General features: G+C 39.8%; 2 protein-coding genes across 2 annotated transcripts in view; both read right to left on the bottom strand.

Annotated features, from left to right (window-relative positions):
* tex264a (testis expressed 264, ER-phagy receptor a) overlaps positions 1–4,953 on the bottom strand; it is an 81,561-nt gene extending 76,608 nt beyond the window's left edge. Inside the window, exon 1 of the mRNA XM_080890442.1 lies at positions 4,459–4,953. Within this exon, the coding sequence (XP_080746568.1) occupies positions 4,459–4,716 (258 nt within the window). The 5' untranslated portion in view covers positions 4,717–4,953. The remainder of the gene's footprint in view (positions 1–4,458) is intronic.
* Positions 4,954–6,723: 1,770 nt separating this feature from the next.
* On the bottom strand, positions 6,724–20,182 carry fancd2 (FA complementation group D2). The gene is made up of 44 exons (XM_080892431.1): positions 20,086–20,182; positions 19,807–19,867; positions 19,505–19,639; positions 19,350–19,417; positions 19,152–19,258; positions 18,967–19,027; positions 18,785–18,837; positions 18,598–18,676; positions 18,356–18,480; positions 18,185–18,272; positions 18,000–18,104; positions 17,809–17,909; positions 17,581–17,692; positions 17,423–17,458; positions 16,713–16,859; positions 16,479–16,613; positions 16,261–16,392; positions 16,014–16,118; positions 15,777–15,886; positions 15,615–15,669; positions 15,219–15,338; positions 14,419–14,492; positions 14,178–14,321; positions 13,975–14,075; positions 13,763–13,878; positions 13,508–13,616; positions 13,313–13,411; positions 13,114–13,208; positions 12,877–13,032; positions 12,662–12,778; positions 12,280–12,408; positions 12,078–12,196; positions 11,844–11,954; positions 11,401–11,531; positions 11,211–11,310; positions 10,009–10,131; positions 9,797–9,890; positions 9,625–9,696; positions 9,444–9,482; positions 9,281–9,355; positions 8,819–8,893; positions 8,568–8,714; positions 8,375–8,485; positions 6,724–7,071 (listed from the first exon to the last, which is right to left on the bottom strand). Exons 2-44 carry the CDS (start codon positions 19,865–19,867, stop codon positions 6,985–6,987), a joined length of 4,359 nt encoding a protein of 1,452 aa, XP_080748557.1. The 5' UTR covers positions 20,086–20,182; the 3' UTR covers positions 6,724–6,984.
* Positions 20,183–20,747: the final 565 nt, after the last annotated feature.

The raw sequence follows: 20,747 nt of genomic DNA, 5'->3' as shown, positions 1-20,747 counted from the left end.
CAGCTGTGCTCCAGACTATCCTCTTTATTATCATATTCCAGATGTGGTCTTCTCCTGTTTTTTACATGTAAACATACATTTATTGCACAATTTAAATGTATATTAAACAGCTTTGCTGAATAAAGAAATTCAGGTATTCATTTTTCCTTAAAATAATGACTTGCCTTTTACTTGTTCTGCAGTATGCAATTTTGACTTATGCCATTGTCAAAGGTAGTCCAACACTTTGGACTACCTCTACTGTAAAACCCCAAAATGACTTAATATTAATTAGTGCATTGAGCTTTATGTATTGTTCTTTTTGATGGTGGCGGATGGGGGAAGTGAAGTTTACTTACCAGCACTTTAATCATTTAACAAGTTATATTAAATGTGATTTTAATTAACTCAAGCATGATAGACATTTTTTAATCTAATGGCCTGATATAACACGAAACTATGAAACAGCATATTTTGAATAAGGTAACAGATTCACTGCCTTCTCTGAATGCGGGCCAGTTATGCTTAACGCCCAAAGATCCATTCTGAGTCAGGAAAACCCCTTAGAGCCTTGACAGTTTCACACAGATAAGTACATAGTTTCATTCTTGCGAATGCGTGCGGTGGCTTTTAAGGTCTGTGTGTCTTAAGCTCGTGGTGGCTTGCTGTTAGCAAAAGCTAAACCCAAGACATTAGCCACTGATGACTTCCAGCCTGTTTTCACGCTCAACATTACTATTGAAATATTCATTAAAGCACTGTTATGGCAGCTATGCAGTACACGACACACACAAATTACAACAAAAAAATAATTTCAAGCTAGTTAAACAAATAATAATCTGTATTAAATATAAAAATAAGTAAACTTAACATACTGTTCCTTTTGCACAGTATGTTTTTTGACTTTATATTACTAGTAATTTAGGTATAGCATACTCATAATGAGAATGTGTTCAAGCACATTTGTTTTAAAGCCAACTTATTATAACTTATAATGTAAGGCCATGCTATCAAAAGGAAAATAAGAGTTGTAGTCAAGTGAAAGAGAAAGTTTGCACAGGAAGTGCAGCCCTGTCAAAAAATAAGTCCTGTAGCTTGTAGAACCACTTTTAGCAGCAATAATTTAAAGTAATCGTTTTCTGTATGACTTTACCAGTCACTCACATTGTTGTGGAGGAATTTTAGCTCAATATTCGTTAAAGCTAATCAAGTTAATTCTTCTTTAGTTAATTGAGGTTTGTGAGTCTTAAATCTGGAGCATCTGGACTTTGATCTGGTCATTGCAGGACCTTGATTCTTTTATTTTCAGTATTCTGCTGTGCTCAGGATCATTGTCCTGCTACACGACTCAGTTTTGGCCAAGCTGCTGGACCAGTGTTCTCACATTTGACACTTTTAAGAATACTTTGGTAAAGCATTCTTAAAAGTTTATTTGAGCTTATATGCTATTTTTGGTTTTCCCCAAACATGGCCAAACATCTCCACTCTGGTCTTTCCAAAGGACATTAAGAAGTCGTGTGATTTGTTCTGAACTTAAACTGCGCTGACATGCTCTTTTTAAAGAGAAGAGTCTTTTCCCCCTCCCGAACAGGCCATACTTGTTCAGTCTTTTTCTAATTGTGTTGTCATGATCTTTAATATTTAACATGCTCACTGAAGCCTGTAGCTCTTGGATTTGTTTTTAGAATTTCTGTGAGCATTGCATGGTCTGACACTGGTGTCAACTCCTGTGAAGAGTTGAATGTTCTCCACTAGTGAATAATATTTCTCAATGTAAAATGATGGACTTCAAATTATTTGGAAATAGCCTTTTAATTGTTTCCAGGTTGATGGACAGCAACAACTGCTTCTCTAAGGTCATTGCTCATGTTTTTCCTCTTTGGCACGGTGCTAACACACACCTGAAGACTCCACAGCGGCAAACTGTCAAAAGTCCTGCTTTTTTTGGAGGTGCTCGCACTTCCTGATGATCAGTTAATCCATTGCTTTTAATGAGCACCACCTGGCTGCTAATTTACCATCTTAATTCCTTAGGAAGAATTAAGGGTGACTGCAGAGTCCTGTGAACATTTTCTTTTCACATGACTGCAGGCGTAAATAGTTTCCTTAAGTAAAGTCTAAACAGCTAGCTGTAACAGCTAATAAAACTCATGCAATAAAAAAGCAGTAAAACAAATCTGATCACATAAAAACTGTATCTCTTCACGCAGATTTACTGCATTACAATTTAGAGTCCTGTTTGAAAAACTTTTTTTTAACATTAGTGTTAAGTAAAATTTTCAGCAAAAGTTAAGCCATGTGGCACTTTTGCAATTTATGTTTACTCCTGCGGATGGTGGGGAGTAATCAGAATGTCATGTCACTTTGAAAACAGTGAAGAGCCGTGGGTTGACAAAGAGTCAGGTCAAAAAGGGATTGAAAATTTGCACTAAGAACCTCAAACCTGTCAGTTAAGTTCAAATACTTGCCTACTTACTTTACCCCAGTAAAGCCTAATTCCTCATCACACTGCTTTTTTCCAGTTGCAAGAGTCATGCGATCTATATAGTAATCTGTGTGTTCTGTAGACACCCTATGAGCCAGACTCTCCACAAACTCCAGCAAAAAAGTTTTAAAAGCTCTTCAATTAGTCTTTACCCAGAACTTTCCACTGGCATGACTCACAGTCAGAGCTTCTACTAAAAGACTTCAGTTAAAAAAAGACAGAGAAAACAGTGGGTGTAAGCAGAAATACAGACAGTTATGCTGTTGTGTCACATTCTTTATTCTATAAAGGGAACCGAATTGTGATCTGGCCATATAGAAATTCTGAAACTCTTACACACATGACACTGCTCCTTGACCACCACATAGACTGAAGTTGTGTCAAATGCCTCTATTTTGCCACACTGTTTGTCAGCTAGGTCAGCTCGTCCAACAATGTACACTCACCTTCCTTACCCTGTGTCAGAAGGACTGATGCAATATAAGCAAACAGAGCCTAAGTGTTAGGTTTTTTTTTAAGTCAACGACTAAGCTATATATAGAAAATAACTTGCAACTGTGAAATTTCATCAAACTGCACAGTGTTTGTGCTGCTCCCATACCAGCTGGGAACTCAATGAACACTCCCATCAGCTATTGAACAGACTCTTTTTGTTGACTAAAAACACAACTCGTGATGCCCAGCAGTATGTAGAATGAAAGCAGGAAATAACCGCAGTTCTCAGCTGAGGAATGACCCGGTTATGCAAAATTTGGATCTGGATCCATCTGACAAAAGGATATTCATTGCTTCTTTTATCTGGATTGTGACTGTAATATAATTCATTTAGGCTACAGCAGAACCCGCTACATTTTCAGACATCTGTCAGCTTTTCCTAGACACATGTGAAGAGGCTGTGTTTGCCCTTATAGTCAGGAGTCTGGTTACCATTTCTGAGTCAGAAACAGGCAAATGCCAAAGTGCCTTGGAGCCACAGATGAGTGGGGAAACAATATCAACAGTGCAACGTGGCAATGAATAGCCGACTGGTTTCATCATTCAAGCTCAGTTACTTTAAAAGACAGCTTGTATATAAAAGCCACTGAGCTACACACAGTAAATGACACTGAAATAAATCTGCTCACGCAGTTCAGTGCCATGAAAAAATATGAATAAACAGTATTTAGAGCAAAAAGATTTTTTTATTATCCAAAAGGGATCAGTGGCCACTTAACAACTTAGCCGATGTTTCGTAGCTTTAGTAAAATACATGTATTTATATTTAAATACAAATGCATTTACATTTAAAGCAAAAAATGCCAACATAAGCACTTTCCAATGACAGGATACTGCATGGAGAAATGAATTCAATTAAAGATGTAACTGTAGCTGCTGGGAAATTGTGAGGTGATTTTAGAGACAATACAATAATGCTACACATACTGACAATACTTTTAAATATAAAGGCAATCTTTATCAAATGCTAACATGTATATTTGTTCATTAAAGGAAGGAGTTTTTTGTGTGATAAAATTAAACTTAGAAGACTTTCTTACTGGAAAGTTTTGTAACACAGGTTTTAGTCAGCCTTAGAGGAGTCTCTTATACTGCATGGATGCTATATATCTGATCTGTGCTGCTTTGTTTTGCGTGCGAAATGTTTTACTTACTAACACATTATAAAAAGACAATTTATCAAGAAAATAACCAGCACTTATTGAAGCCATGGTCATATTTTACTTTTTTTTTTTCAGGGGTATTGTTAAGTCCACTACACAGACAATCACAGCTCAATGTTAAATGATGCAACAGTCTAAGTTTTCAATATACATTGTGAGCCTTTGAGTGACCTTTAGGACACTCTGCAGGTCAGTATATCTTACTGGCTGCAATATCTTATCTGCTAACAGAGTACATTGGATTTCGATGTTATGTCACGGGGTCAAATGTAAATACACCTTCAGTGCTGTGTAGTTAAACATTACGGTAACAGGTGCTACGTCTCACGGTCTCACCTGCTTGGGGTCATCGTAGAAGACACCGATGGCGTTCAGCTTTGGCCCAATGCTGCAGCTCTCAGTGTAGGCTGCACCGCAGTCCTTGTATGGTCCCTCTTTAAACTTATAAGCAATGGTGACATTTCTAATTGGCGGCGGTCCAGTCTTAATGACAATGTCTGACAGGACCCCCGCGTACAGCAGTAAGCTCCCCACCGTCACAACCAAACACAGCAGAAGGACAATTATCAGCAGCAGCAGAAACAAATCGGACATGGTCTCTCAAGGCGGTACAATAGCTGCAGACACTGCAATATCTGGTGCTAAACGTCCTCCTTCGGGTCACTCTCGCACCGACGCTGTCGTCCTAATGGCTCAAATAACACGGCACAAGAATCGGGACTATTCAAAAGTCAGTGCTGAATTGTTGTTGTTTTTTAAGCCGAAATAGCTACACAAAGTCCAAGCACAGCGGAAAGCTAGTTATTTCCCCAAACAAAGGTACACGCTTCCCGGTCAGACCAAGCTTATTCACCTCGGGGGGAGGCGTTTATGTTTTATTTAAAGGACTTGTTGGTTTTTTGTAAATTACGTCGGTAAAATAGCAAATAACCGTATAACACGTAATACTAAATGAATATTACTCCTACTGAGCTTCGAAAATCCGGCTTGGACGCAAAGAAATACTCATTATTTTCAATAGCACCCCCTTTCCATTAATATGAACAAGTCTAAAAATAAATAAATAAATTGATAAATAAAAAACTGAAATCAAACATTACTGCTTTATAGTGTGACAACGTTCAGGTAACGGTGTAAATTCAAAAATACTCATATAAAAAATACATGTAAGCAGAATTTGGTGGATATTATCATTACAGTATGCGCAGGCATACCAGAACAAGTCTGGAGTACTATTTGGGACAGGAGCGGCGTGGCAGAAAACAAAAACAAAAAAAAAAACAGATGCACTATTTTCCTGCTTTTCACAGAAAACTACCAGAAACAACACAAGATGATGTGTACACTCACCATCAGATTAGAGGTCCTCAATGCTTATTTAGTTCCTGGGACCAGAGACACAAACCATGTTTAATCTCCTCAGTGCTATCAGCTCTAAACCACTTAGATCATGAGTATGAAGTGTGACAAGTTATCATTGTTTGGCAGATCAATGTGCTGCAGCCAGTTTTGGTGTATTGTTCCATTTCAGTCAGCTGCATTTTGGAAAGCATCTAATTTATCACGTACTGTTCACATCACATCCTGTTTGCTAACTCTTTTTGTTCCTAATTTTATTAATTTACTAGATTCATGATTATAAGCAGAGAAATGCTGATTATATTTCAGCAAACATATTTTGTGTACCTGTCTCATGCTGTTTTCAAGTGCTGCTGATGGAAATTTTGTGATATAGTGCATTACGATATATGATCAACATTGCTGAAATAAAGGCTGCTACATAGAAATGTGTGCTACTATCTACTGAAATAAAAATGTTAGTTTTAAACTACACGGAATAGACACAATAAAACTAGCACAAAGGCACTATTTCAATTTCCTTGGTGATGTGTTAAATAATAAATTGTGCATTGGACCTGTAGAGGATTTCTCTCCTCCTCAGGTATTTTAACAGCATTCAAGCCATAATGTATTATCAATAAAAACTCTATAATAACCCTGCAAAAAAGAAAATCCAATACTTTAAGTTTCAGGAGCAGAAAACTCTTATACATTCATTCAAAGCAGCATCTGTTCTTTGTGAGGTGAAACTTTCCCCAAAGCTGTCACGTCATATTTCTTTAATTATCATGTAATACAACTTTAATGTGAAATCCTGTGCTTTTATATCAGCAAAAGCAAAAACTATGATTCACTGTTCATAGCTAGAGATCCATAGTACATAAGGAATGGCACTATTTAAGAGTTGTTGTTTTTTACTCTAATGTAGAATTTTAACCATCAAGCGCTGTTATTAAATGCTCATAAATGAGTCTCCAGGACCTTAAAGTATCAAATATATATTGTTTCCTTTCCTTTAGAGCTTACACTAATCAGTGCTGTCCCTCATTACAGGATTTGTTGAGCCTGAGCACTGTGATGTGATTTTCCCAGGCTTACAATACAAAGAAAAAAACGCAAGTTCTCTAACATTGCCTCAAATGACAGAGCGTGTCAAAACACTACATTATTATGGTGATATTAAACTAATGACAGGACATACCATTTTATACAAGATCTGGAAAAGAGAGGTCTTGAAAATTAAATGAAACAATCAAAATCATTTTTATTTTTTTTTACAGTTTCAAAGCTGATAAACAAGGTATTTTATCGGAATCGTTAAATTGGTAAGCATTTTAAAATATAACATATGAATGACATATTCATCCACCACTTTCAAATGTAACACTTTTTTTAACACTGTGCCCTAGTGTGATAACTTATTTAATAGGATTAACAGTAATGAGATGTGTTCACCTGTAAATAGAAACAAAATGAAAATAGGAAGATTCAAACATTTATTATTATGTCAGTAAAGACGTATTACTCAGAGTCATCTGAAGTATCCTCCTGGTCCACATTCTCCACCCTGTTAACCTTTTTAATTCCCTCAGAGTCACTCTCCTGGGCCTGCACACAATAACAGCACACACATGGTAAACATGACTATTTGTGAACACGCATGCATGAAACAGCATTAATGGTAGAGAATAAATACAGTGACTATATGTAAGAAAGAGTTACATAGTTATACAGTACACCGCTTCCCTGTTAACTGTCTCAGCCACTGTCTGTGAAGGTTCTCAGTCATCCAGGTCATCGTAGTCAAAGGAGCTTGCAAAGAAAAGCGTCTGGACTTCTTTAAGTTGCTTGAAGACGTTTCACCTCTCATCCGAGAAGCTTCTTCAGTTCTAACCATTTGACCACCATTTGACCTTAGAACTGAAGAAGCTTCTCGGATGAGAGGTGAAACGTCTTCAAGCAACTTAAAGAAGTCCAGACGCTTTTCTTTGCAAGCTCCTTTGACTGTCTCAGCCACTAATTTTTAGCCTGCTAGAGAATGACAGTTATCTTATCGGCCCCACTGCTCTACAGCTTCAACTGTCTGTTGAAGCTGTTGAACCGACCAGTTAATACTTCTAAAAGTAAGTATAGTGCATTGGAGGGGGGAGGGGCTTATTTTGTATTTTATTTTAACCAGTTTTCAGATGCCAAAAACTTTTTTTTTTGTTTAATAACTATTCAAAAACAAACAACAAATTGTAATATATATACACCACTGCCCACTTTATTAGGTACACCTTACTAATACATTGAACTCAAGGTGCTGCACATTTCTCAGAGATTGTGGTCCATATTGGCATGACAGCATCACACAGCTGCTGCAGATTTGTTGGCTGCACATCCATGATACAAAAATCTATTTCTCTTTTAAAGGTGCTCTATTGAACTGAGATTTGGTGTCTGTGGAGACTATTTGGGTGCAGTGACTTCATTATTATGGTTCAGGAAATCAGTTTTGTGATTTGGCACATTATCCTGCTCGAGTATTGCTGTTGACCATGTCCATCTCTTTATGATGATGGTCAGCAGTAATAGTCAAGCAGGCTGTGATTTTTAAACAACGTTCAGTTGGTACTAAGATGCTTAAAACACCACGAGCAGCCTGAACTGCTAATATAAGGCAAAATGGATCCATACTTTTCATTTTGTCGACACCAAAGAGAGACCCTACCATCTAAATGTTGCATTTGAAATCAAGACTCATCAGCAATGTTTTTCCAATCTTCCATTGTTCAATTTAACTGAGCCCGTGAAACTGGTGTACCTAACAAAGGGTGTGAGTGTATAGGCAACAAACGTCTAAACTGCAAAAAGCCTTTGGAGTGTCGGCCCAATTCATGTTTTATCTTTTACAAGAAATTACAATTACCTCATCTTCTGACTGCTCCTGTGGAGGTGGTGAACGCTCTGGCTGCTGCTCCTCCTCCTCATCATCATCATCATCTTCTTCTTGTGACCTCTGAGAAAGAATCTCTTCCCCCTGCAGGGTAAATCATATTCTTTTAAGTTAATGATTTAAAATGTATTAGGAATTAAAACAATAATGTTAAATAATATTTTACCTTCAGGTTGCGATTCTTCAGATTACCCATCCAAAAGGCCTCCTGACAGTTGTTGAGCGTCAGCATGGCCTTCACTCTGTATACAAACAGCTCGAGGCTCTTCTTCAAGGCTGGCACGTGGTTGGTCAAGCTGGTATCCTGATGCATCTGAGCACCAATGTATTATAATCAGTTAAAGAAATCCCGAGGATAAAGGTGAACACTACACAGACTCGGTTCTTTCTTGAATTTAACAGAAATAATCAAATTACCTTAGAATGTCCACACATGTGATGAAGCTGCCGAGTGCTGAGCTGGAAGGTCTTCAGCAAACTCTGGACGTCCTCCTTGAAAGATACAATCATCGCCATGTCTATTACAGGTTCATGGACAAATATTTTCCAATATGTGCTGATATATAAACTTTTCTTTGCAGAAAATAACATAGGGAAAGATCCTTGGCTTAAAATGGTCTTATCATATAGCTAGCCAGCAGAGCCGCTCAGGTTCATTGTATGCAATCCTCAAGCTGACGGTGGGGTAAAGTTAATTAGATTACTACGCTGATGGTGTTTTTATTATTTTGCCAGTATATAAAATCATGGTTAGGGTATACTCTCCTACAGAACCATTGAGAGTTTTAGTAAACATGACACTGTGTAGTGTGCATGTGACGGGGGTGGGAGATCTGACATAAAAGTACACCGACAGCTGTGAAGTGGCTTCATAACTACCTTGTGCCTTTTGAAACTGTAGTCCAATAGCGGCATTCCCAACTTCAGGAAAGACTCCAGGAAAAGGCGGCCATACTATCAAATACAAGATTCAAACCAGTTAAGGAAAACGTTGAACAGTTAGTGAAGGTGAGATCATAGTCAGCATGCAGAACCCACTCACCTTTAAGCACACGTTGAGAACGGGCCGAGAATCAAAAACCTGCAAGGACAAAAACACACACGTGACATGGAATGGATATTAACTCCCTTTTTAAATATCATTCATTCTAATCACTTTTCCAACAGTACCGTGACCATATACTTAGCTAAAGGTCAGCAGTCAGTCAGTTTATATGTTATACCTTAACCAGGTTGACCAGGATGTGAAAGTCCCTGACAGCCAGATTCCATGTCAGCAGTTTCTCACTCTGAGCCTAGAAGAAAGGCATACATGACTTTCTGAGTTTATGGGTCTGACTACTGTGATTTACATAAAGGAGAACATGCTGGACAGTGTGACACCTAGTGGCTGACCTCAGTGTTGTCACTCATTTTGCTAGCAGGAATCTTGCGAACAGCTTTCTCAAGCTCTGCCATCAAGACTTTGTAGAACACCAGGAATGTCTGCCTGATGAAAGAGAGAAAACCAAAGACTCAGATCTTAATCTAACAGCTTAACCAACAGTACAATCACCAGAGTTGACTCCAGTATGACTGAGAATCAAGAGCTCATGGTAGAGACCTACCTGCTGAGAGTGGGCCAGGAAGCAGAGCTCTCATCTTTTGATGCATTGATGAGCTCTGGGATTCCTTGAGCAGCTATTTCCTCCACTGCCTTTAGAATATCATCAACATGTTCCAGATAGATGCTACAGAGGCAGCCGAAGAAAAAGATATTGCAAGATAAAAAGATCGTGATTCTGATTTCTGAATTACCTTAGACTAAATTTGACACTGATGTGTGATGTACTTAATTTTTTATCGCCTACTGGTGATATATTTATATGCACTCACCGGCTGCTTTGTTAGGTACACCGGCTCAACTGCTGGTTAGTGCAAATATCCAATCAGCCCAAAGCATGGCAACTAAACGCGTTTAGGCTTGCAGACATGGTCGAAACAACTTTCTAGATGTCACCAGTCAACAGAGAACAGCAAGCTCTCTATGAGTTTGAAGGAAGTCAACAATAAATCAAATAACCACTTGTTACAATCAAGGTATGAGGCAGATCAGCAATTTGCACAGGATCAGCAAAATTAGGAAACAGAAGATTGGAAGAATGTTCCCTCATCTGATGTTTCAAGATTTTTACTGCAACATTTGGATAGCAGAGTCAGAATCTGGTGTAAACAACATGAACGCATGGATCCATCCTGTTTTGCGTCAATGTTTCAGGGTTATGGTTGTGTTGTTATGGAGTGGGAGACATTTTTGGGGGGTCCCTTAGTACCAAATGAGCATCTTTAAACACCACAGTCTATCCGAGCCCTTCCCATACTGTAAGCAATCAAAGCTGGAACAACATGAATGTGGTTTCTTTTCTTAAAATATATTTTTGGGGTTTTACAGTGGATAGAAAACAAGAAAGCTGGAAGAAAGATCAGGGGGAAGACATGAAGTAAATGACCAGTCAAAGTGGTTTCTTTAACATGACCTGGCTTCCACAATCACCAGATCCCATCCAAAAGTGCATCTCTGGGATGTGATGGAACAGGAGATTGTAGCCAACAAATCTGCAGGAGCTGTGTGATATATTGTGTCAATATAGACCAAAATCTCTGAGGAATGTTTCCAGCAACCTTGGTGAATCTGAGCTTGAATGACGTCTAACCCAGTACTAGCACGGTGTACCTAATAAAGTGACCAGTCAGTGTATACTCAAGACTTTTAGCTGCTTTCATTTGAGTTTACATTTGCACTAGAGGGCCACAAAAAATGCAGACGTACCTCAGGAGAGTGTGAAGTGCTTCATTGAATTTGGTGCCTCGCTCCTTCTCGCCACTGGCCGTCACCCAGTCCTGGTTCAAGAAACGCCGTGCAAGGGACGCTAAACCAAGAAAAATAAATAAATCAGGTCCTCACACACTCTTTGAAAATAATTCAAGTGAATTAAAATGAGGCATCGTATTAGCCCAACCAGTCTGCTCTCTGTAAGCGGCAGGATTTCCTCCTTTCTCTGACACAGTGGAGAGAAGCTGAGAGAGACACAGAGCTATGCTGAGATTTGGCACTGTGCTGCGGAAGTTGAGCAGATATTCAAAACTGTGTCTAAAAAACAAAACAGAGAAAACAAATGCATTTATTATGTTATGAAACACAAATATCAGAAATGTCTAAAATAAAAACAGAGGAAGAAGAAGAGAGAGAAAGAGTTTCGTGGGGAGCATTCTGTCAACAATAGCTTGGTCCCTGGATATCAAATCTTTTTTTCTTTTTTTTTACATGTAAGCGTGTAACATGTAAGCATGTGCATGTAACAATCTACCGCAGAAATAAGACTTCTTAGTGAGAGATGAAAAAAACAAATCAAACTATTTAGAGAAGTGTCCTCTAGCAGAGTCTTAAAACTTAACCACTCACTTCACAAGCTGCTCCAGAGTCAGCTCAGCACCTCCCTCTTTGAGTCGTCCAGCAAAAAATCCCAGAGCCTTCTTCAGTAAGCTCTTCTGTGCTGGTTGACTAAACCCAGACCTGAGAGATGCACATATATATCACATAAAACCCAACACCAGTCAGACTGAGGCAAACACTTCTCAAGGCACACTGCTCTAGATGTCTTCTGAGGTAAACATCAGTGCTGCTGTTTCTCCTTACCAGCTGAAGGTAGTGTTCAGGACCTGCAGGAGCAGCTGATAGGCTGAAGACATTAACTGGTATTCCTCCACATCTGTTGCAGGTCCATCAACAACGCCGTTGTTTTCAGATAGCATAATCTGTGAAAGAGCGAAAGCATGTGTGAGAATTTCTTAAAAACGTGATTTCCCATCTGAAGTCAAGACATTTAATGATTCGATACCTGGAAGTGGTTGTGGCAGTTCTCCAGGTGTGAGCAGAGAGCAGGCATAAGTTGGACACAACAAGAGGCAATATCCTTAGAGCTCCTTTGCTGGAGGTGGGAGAAGCCCACACTCTTATCAGTTCTTCCCTACACAGGAACATAGTTCAATAATTACAGTTAAATTATTAAATTTATACTGTATGAAACTATTGAGTTTCGAGGACAAACAGGCTTAAATTAATTTGGTCTAAATAAATTGCTCCATCTGTGACTAGAATTCCTGCTACAATATATGAAATGTTAACCTAAAATGAGCAGTGTTTATTGTGACAGAGTATTTGTTTTCTCTAACATTGCTCCATAATGCTCGTTACTACTGTTGCTATGCTTTTTTCCACACCTTGAGGAATGGAGCTCTTTTGGCCGGGGCAGCTGTTAGACTAAACTCTAATTTGCGAAGCATATCCTCCAGGAGGAAGACGAGCTCAGCAGGGCCCAGCAGAACCTCCTCTCGCACCTTAGCAATGCAAAAACATTAGCTTGATTCAAATGGTGCATACGGTATAGTTGTAAAATACATTTAAGCAGCACACGTTTCCAAAAACGCTTATTTACCTTTGTGTGGAGCTCAGAGTCCAGCAGCGAGCGTGACAGCAGCCCACACTGCAGAACGCTAAGCACCTCCATGTCGAGCTCCCTAAAAAACGGTCTGTAGGACGCCAGGCTGACACCTGGCCGGATCTCCTTTACCTTCTCCTTTTCTGGCTGCTCCTTGATCACAAGCAAGTTCATGTTTTAGTTTGTTTTGCTTTAAACAAACACATGAGAGGGTCGACTTTGTGAGATGTTTACCTGCTGAGTTTCATCTGCTTCTGTCGCCTCTTCAGCCTGTGAGCTGCTTTCTGAAGAATTCTTACCAGAGGCCTTCCTTTTCTTTCCTGTGCCATCTAAATAGCATAACGAGGTCAATGTTATTATGTATAACTAACATACACATAACAGAAGCATATAAACAACGTAGGCTAAAATATCCTGTTACAGGTGGACTCACCTTTCTTTATCTTATTCACAGGAACAGTGGAATTAGGTACAATCCCATCTGTACTGTCTCCATCAAAATTAGCAATAGGTGGCACATAGCCAGGTGTTCCTGAAAGTCAAAATAAAGTAAATTGTTAGTAAAACTGACACTGCAGGGCAGAAAAGAGGGGTTCTAAGTCCTTTTATTGTTGGATCAAAAACACACCTGCCAGAGCTCTCTCCAACAGTGTCTGAAAATAAGTGATGTTCTGCAGGCGAGTCAGTACTCTCATCTTCATATCTGTGTCTTTTTGTGTACAGAATGCATTTACCACCTGTGGAAAAACACACACAGCTTTAGGCGACAGTCACGCAGGCCTAGAGACCAGCCACTAGGGGAAAAGTGTTGCTGTGTGGCTGGGGCTTCAGTCACACATCTTGTCTTTTCCAAATAAGTAAACTGACATTAACATGCAGTTACCTCTCTGAACCAATTGATGGTGTGAAAGAGCAAAGTACAGAGGAACTCCCTCTCAGCTTTTGACAAGCTCTCAACTTTCTCTACTACGTCCATGTCTGTTAGGATCAGAGGGCACCCTGTAATGAAGCACATAAACACATAAGCATAAACTGCTTTATAGCCACAGTACCACACCGGTTTCCAAAAAGTATTCGTCACTCCTTCTTCCTCACCCAGAAGGCCGTCAATTTCCTCCAAGTCTCCCTGATGCCGCTTCTCCACACACAACCTCAGGAGACGGAAAAATGGGGACAAACACAGAGAAGACACTCGCCTGCTCCCACAAATACAACAAACAGGAAATATCAAATACAGTAAATACAATGAGCAAAACAGATTATTGATTTAGCATTCTCTTATCATGGGGACGACTCACTTATGTGCCTTATTGACTTGATTTTGCAAATCTCCTTTGTTTTGGATGTCTTTGGCCAGTAGAGGCATCAGGTTGATAGCAATGCCTCCCTGCTCCTCATCTTCATACAATTTGTACATTGCACGGGCCGGAAAGGGAAAGGACCTGAAAAAAGACAAAAAACAGGGCGGCTCAGTGATACCAATTATATAAAAATATAACTCAGTATGCTGAAAACAGTTACTACGTCATCATCACTGACCCTGATATTTCCGGGCCCAGGTCCACTACAAAGTCATCCTCAAAGTCTTGAAGGACACTTTTTCCAATCATGTCCTAGAAGAATAAAGAAAATAACAGGAAGGTTTCATCTTACAAAGTACAGTACAATCAGTTTTTACTTTAAAGTTTAATGCGTACAGTTATTAATGTATAAAAACAGTTTTAAAAAGAAATAGAAACTACCACAAAGAAAGAAAATAATTAAAAGTTATGTCTGAGCAAAGACATCTTTGTAATCATATCCACTAACGCAGCGGTCCCCAACCCCCGGGCCTCGGACCGGTACCGGTCCGTGAGTCATTTGGTACCGGGCCACGAGAGTTGAGGCTCAGGTGTGAAATGTATAGTTTTCAGGGTTTTTAATCGGTTTTCAGCGTTATTTTGTTATCGTTTTTATCGTTTACTCGGTTTTCCTTGGTCTTTTCACGTGTGTTATGAATAAATTTTCTTTTTTTCGGTACCGGTACTAGTTTTATTTTGTTGTATTTATCCGCGACACCTTAAAGGCCGGTCCATGAAAATATTGTTGGGCATAAACCGGTCCGTGGCGCAAAAAAGGTTGGGGACCGCTGCACTAACGCTAGAATGTTGACCAGCTAACACCTATAGCTTCACATAATGCTACTTTGGACCTCATGATGAGACAGTAAATGTAGCCTCCAGTTTGCCTTCAGTACAACATGACAAACTGCATTTGAGAAAGCCTCTTAAGCAGCAAGAGCGAGATATTCTACATATTGCAGAATAAGAGAGACGTTTTTGTGAGTTTCTAAAACATACCTGGACCTGTGGGTCCAGAGTAGAGCTCAAAATCAGGTTGGCCAGTTCATCATAATAAAGAGCTGCAGCCTCAGGTGAGCTTTCACTGCTCGACTTCACCAGCTCCAACAGAGCCGTCACCTGCAGCGGGAAAAACAAACATAACTGGAGATCTGTGACAGACTTCAAAGGAAAAAAAAAATACTGGTTCAACCAAAATGAAAGGGTCCAAAGTTTGAAAGGTTCTGAAGTTTTTACAATGTAGATACACCATATATTTAAATACTAGCTGATCAAACACTGTTATCTTAAATAAAACAGGCAAAGATGTGGCAAAGATAAAAGAATAATGAGATTTTAAAGAGTAATCAATAAAAAAAATCATTAGCACCACTTGTTTTAATGGCTAATACGTACCTGTCTGATTGTCTCCTGGGACAGCGACCTGCTCTGCGATTCCTTCGCTTTGGACCTGGAACAGACAAAAGAGGTTAGGGACAGAGTCTGCTGATGACACCGAAAAATTAAATCACAGAGTAAACAAGATGCTTATCTAATGTTTGCCAAACAAGTTTTTACCTGAAAGCCCCCATGCTGCCTACAATCATCACAGCACCAATGATGCCAATGCGCTTGTACTTGGGCACAGTGCTGGAGAGCTGTTTGCGGATCACTATGTGCATATCATCCTGTTTGGAATAAAACAGAAGAACACAGGTCAGTAGATGAGGGACAGTAAAAAATAAAAAAAAGCAGAAAAAGTGTCCAAGGCTGGGCTGTCCAATATCTGGATCCCCCGAATGCGTGATTTTGCACCTGAATGTGAGATCCTTGCTTCTGTCCAAAGGCCAGTTTGCTCAGAAGGTGGAAAAGTCTTCGAATCTGCTGCGGAGTGAGGTTGTCCATGTAGTCCAAGATTCCCTATGTCAAATATCATGACTGGTTACAATCAGAACCAAAAACATTTTAAAAACACCACTGCTGGGTAAGAAAAGCCATCATCCGCACGCTGCTTGCTTTGTATATTTGATTTGCAGCTACAATGTTTCGATCGCCTCGTCACCTTGACAAAAACAGCATACATGGCCATTTCCGAGGGTTTCTCGTTAACCAGACCACAGAGCAGCTCCAGAGCCACGTCCACCTCTCCACCCACACCACTGCACACGTGGGTCACGAGAGAGCCCACCACCTCCTATTAAAATACCACGGGGTTGAATTACTCAGAAGAATCTGTATTTAGAAACATTTACGCATGATTCAAATTATTCTCAAACTCACCTGATGGCAGTAAGAGTCAAACGCAGTGAAGGCATGTAGGTACATGTTTCCTCCGAAAGGCACCACGCAGGGGTCGGGTGAGCGTACCAAACTCTGAGCTAAAGCAAGGGTGGAGGGGAAGTACCCTCGCATGACCTAAAAGAAGAACAATAATAAATACAATGAAGTATTAAAAATTTAAAAAAAACTGCACTGTTCTTATATTTAAGCTTCTATTTCTACAGGCTGACCCACCTGAGCGTAGTCCCTGAAGGTTCTCTGTAACAGAGCCTCTTGGATCAGTCCGTTTCTCACTTTGACCTTCAGCACTCTTTCTGCCCCCCGTCGGCTCTGGTTGGCATTGGTGGAGTGAAGAATGAGCAGCACCAGGAGATCCATGACCTAACATGGCAAAGCAGAAATATTACAAAGAGATGCCTAAAAACCTTAATGTGGTGTATAAACAGGCTTCCTAAATGTCCTCCTTCAAAATGTTTCCCATAATCCAACTGTGACAGTTGACATCAGTAAAGATGAGTAACAACATGGTCTAGTAGGTGCATGTACACATGGTGGTGGACTCAAACAAGTCACTATGATAAGCAAGAGAAATTAATTTCTGTAAAATTATCCAGATGTTATGAAGAAATGTGCTTGAAATGTTAAAAGTAACTATCCAATAGCTTTCTAATAGTGGAGACTTTTGGATGCCCGTGGTTCTCAAACTCTGATGATACAGAAGCTAAAATCACACTCGTCACCCCAGAATGTTTTAAATCTGTCACTAAATACAAAATCAGCAGCTTAACTGCATAAATTACATTAATTCAACTTCTTCTTATGTATACAGCCATGAATTTTTCACCTGGTGACCCATGGCCCCCTTCTGTTTGAGAACCAGTGTATAGACCTAAGAATGGGACCAAGCCGTCAGTTAGCATTCTTTGGGAATATGCTGAACTTACCTTATGCCCCTCCACCTCATCCACAGACTCTATGGCCTATTAAAAAAAAACAGAGAGAAAGAGAGAGAGAGGGGGGAAAGTACATTTAAGTCACTGACACAAGCAATTGACTCAGTCAGTTAAGTGAGGGGCCATAAGAACATTAGTTCATTTCATACCTTGATCCAAGCCTCAGAAATGGTTTTCTGGAATCGCACTGCAGACTTGATGCAGTCCAGTATCAACGAGATGCTGTCCTGGCTGCTGCCAGCTGCTGCCGCGGAGGCAGACCTGCATCAAAAACATCAAAAACTGGATCACATCACCAACAAACCACATTTATTACTTCAAAACTTCAGGTGTGTCACATGTTTTGATACTGGGCTATAAATTAATTGTTATCTTACCCGCCTGGTGCTTTGCTATTCATATGACTCTGAGAGACTTGCAGCACAGGCGGAAGGACGCATTGCTCAAGCTCCAGCTTTTTTCGAAGATTACAGACAACCTAAAAACAAGGAACCACTTCTCATATCCATTCATTTAGTAAAATTATGGTGTGTATGGGGATTTTTTTGTATTGCTTGACCACTCTGACCTCGTATGCATCAGAGGCCGACACAGAGTGCAGGATGAACTTGACCACTACGGGGAGGTCCTCTAGCTGCACAGCAGCCAGCGTGGCCATAACAGCTCCACGGACCTGAAAAGCCAGAGAAGCGACAAGTAAGAACGCATTTCTACCAGTGCACATGTGTGTTTATATGTGCATGTCCACACTACCTCTGTCAGCAATGAAGATGCGAGGTTAAGACTAGAAAGGGCATCCAGGATGGGAACGGTCAACTGAGTCTTCTCCTGGAGTAAAGAGCTGCAGAGAGGAGGGGTATTAGCAGCAACCTTAAAACACAGATTGACCACAGCACATGTGTGTTAGAGATTTAGTGTACATACTTGAGCTCCCTGGCTATATCATTGTGCTGGGAGTCTTCCAGTATCTCTGGCAAACTGGTGATGATGTCACACTGAACCTCCGCCGGAGCTACTGACACCAACTCCATGAGCTTCGACGCCAAATCCTGCAGGAAGATAAATAAGCACAAAAGAAGAAACATGTGATTATAGGACAAACTCAACAGGCCAGACACACCTTCAATTACAAAAGCAACAAAACCTGTCATCAAACAAATGATTACCTTAGTGTCCACAACTCTGTCTAGCCATTTGAGTTGGTTAATAATAATGCGTGGGATACTAACTCCTCCATTGCTGGTACTATGGAGTAGAGAAGACAGTTAGATTTTTTTTAAAGACATATTAAAAGTATTCCAAATTTTAAACCAAAAAATTGTGTAGTACATCAAAATGTCAGGAAATACTGACCTATCTAACATATACTCAGGGAGCTTCTCAAGCAAGGTGTTAATGATGGAAGTCTATTAAAAAAAAGGACAGGTGATTGGGGATTTGTGGTAGTGTATTTGTACTAATACATACTGCTTTTCATTTTGACTGTGCTTGTGAAAATGCAGTTTTCATTTAGAGGTGATCACAGAAAATCTCACCTGTAACATTTCAATCCCCAACAACATCCGCAGCAGGCTTTCCTGGAATGAACTGACAGAACTGCAGCACACATGAAAACATATCAGTTTAATTAGCTTAGTCCAACTTCTAGCTGTGTCCTCCATAATTTATGGAGCTGTCAAAAGTAGCCTTATAATTCATTGGTTGTTTATGGGATGTTTACCTGGAGTCTCGATTAGACGACTGTGGGATGCATGGAAGAAGGCAGTTCCTAAACCTGTCAGTGTTCTCCATATATGACTCCAGTGCTGTGATGAATTCTTGAATGATCTAAGAGATGAAAAGTAGGAACTTAGGGCAAAACGTGTTTTTTGTTGTATTTTTGTGTTTACTGTAGGGTTGTTGTACGGTTTATACTCACACCAGGATACCTGGGGCTCTTCTGAATTTGCTGCTGTATTCGTCTCTGAAACACTACTTGGTCAACACCTGGAGAGGGATAAGACCAGATGTAGGTGAGCATCTCATTTCATTTACAGCCCTGCTTTGTTTCAAAACTGAATTGAGTGCGTTTACCTATCTCGTTAGGCATGCCGCCCTGTCTCAATGTGACACCGGCCACTCTGACAAAGTCAACAAACACACACTGACTGGTCTCCTCTGGGGCAGCTTCCTTAGACTGGCGACCAGCGCTGCGACTCTTCTTCACTTCTGAAAGCAGATATAAACCTTAAAAAACAATATCACAGAAAACAGCTATACAGCTTCTCTCGCGGGAAACTGTGTCAACATAGGTGCTACTTAGCTCCCAAGACTGATGAATTTTTTGGGAATACATGGAGAAACATGCCTTATACACATACACGTTTTAAACTTACTAGGTGCTGCAGGAGCTCCCTCTCCTTTATCCACGGAGGAGCGTCGCTTTTTGCGCATCATCTGATGAAATATGAAGGACAGAAGGCTGTTAATAGCTATATTAGGCTACCAGACACACACAGGGGAGTTAAAAAAAAAAAGAGGGGACGGTAACCACTGTCGCTATAATAAACGACACATTTCAATAACTTTAACACAAACGTGCTTTAACATCATGTCGATATGAAATGTTCTGGTAAGGTTGACAGAAATGTTTTTATGAAAAATGGTAGACATACTTTTACTGAGCAGACGAAGCCACGGACGACCAGACACTGAAGTTACAAAACAAACTTCCGCGCCAAACAGCTCCGCGTCATCAGTGTCGTCACACTCGCGCATCCTATTGGCTGCTAGAAAAGCTCAGCCATAACTGCACCGTTATAGGTCACTCTGTTTACTGATCTGTGTGCTGTATTTTACTGCAGTCCGTCAGTAATGTGCAATATTTTCATTTTCAAACACTCAGCCGGTGTGTATGAGGTGATCATACTTAAGCATTTGGGACTGGATACATAATAACTGAACCGGCTTTACGGGAAGAGCAACTCCATCAAAGAGTACACTGGATCAAGCTATTGCAGTGCCCCTTGCTTTCTTCTTCGTCTCTCTTAGTTTGCCGACAACATTGTCCCGCTAATATTTAAATTTATTAAGTTAATACATTACTTATTTACATAAAAAATATATTAATAAATATCGTTTTTATAAGTAAATTTTTATTAAAAATAAATAATCATATTTATACATGAGCCTGTATGGAACCCCACAATATTTTCATGACAATACATTAGTGTGTATTTTGACAGTCCGCCTACAAAGTATTTGCATGTATATTCAGCTTTAACTGTACTTATTGTATACTTTCTTTATTTTTTACTTTTTTGCTCTCAACTGATGA

This window comes from Rhamphochromis sp. 'chilingali', assembly GCF_963969265.1.
Source record: "Rhamphochromis sp. 'chilingali' genome assembly, chromosome: 9".
NCBI lineage: Eukaryota > Metazoa > Chordata > Actinopteri > Cichliformes > Cichlidae > Rhamphochromis > Rhamphochromis sp. 'chilingali'.
Note: the sequence above shows the minus strand (reverse complement) of the source record. Positions and strands in the feature narration are given on the sequence as shown.

Coding starts and splice junctions, on each gene's coding strand:
- fancd2 (XM_080892431.1), bottom strand. CDS start 19,867: ATGATGCGCAAAAAGCGACGCTCCTCCGTGGATAAAGGAGAGGGAGCT. Junction 18,838..18,966: donor TGGGGATTGAAATGTTACAG/GTGAGATTTTCT, acceptor TTTTTTTAATAG/ACTTCCATCATTAACACCTT. Junction 8,894..9,280: donor ACAGTTTCAAAAGGCACAAG/GTAGTTATGAAG, acceptor GTATCTTTCAAG/GAGGACGTCCAGAGTTTGCT.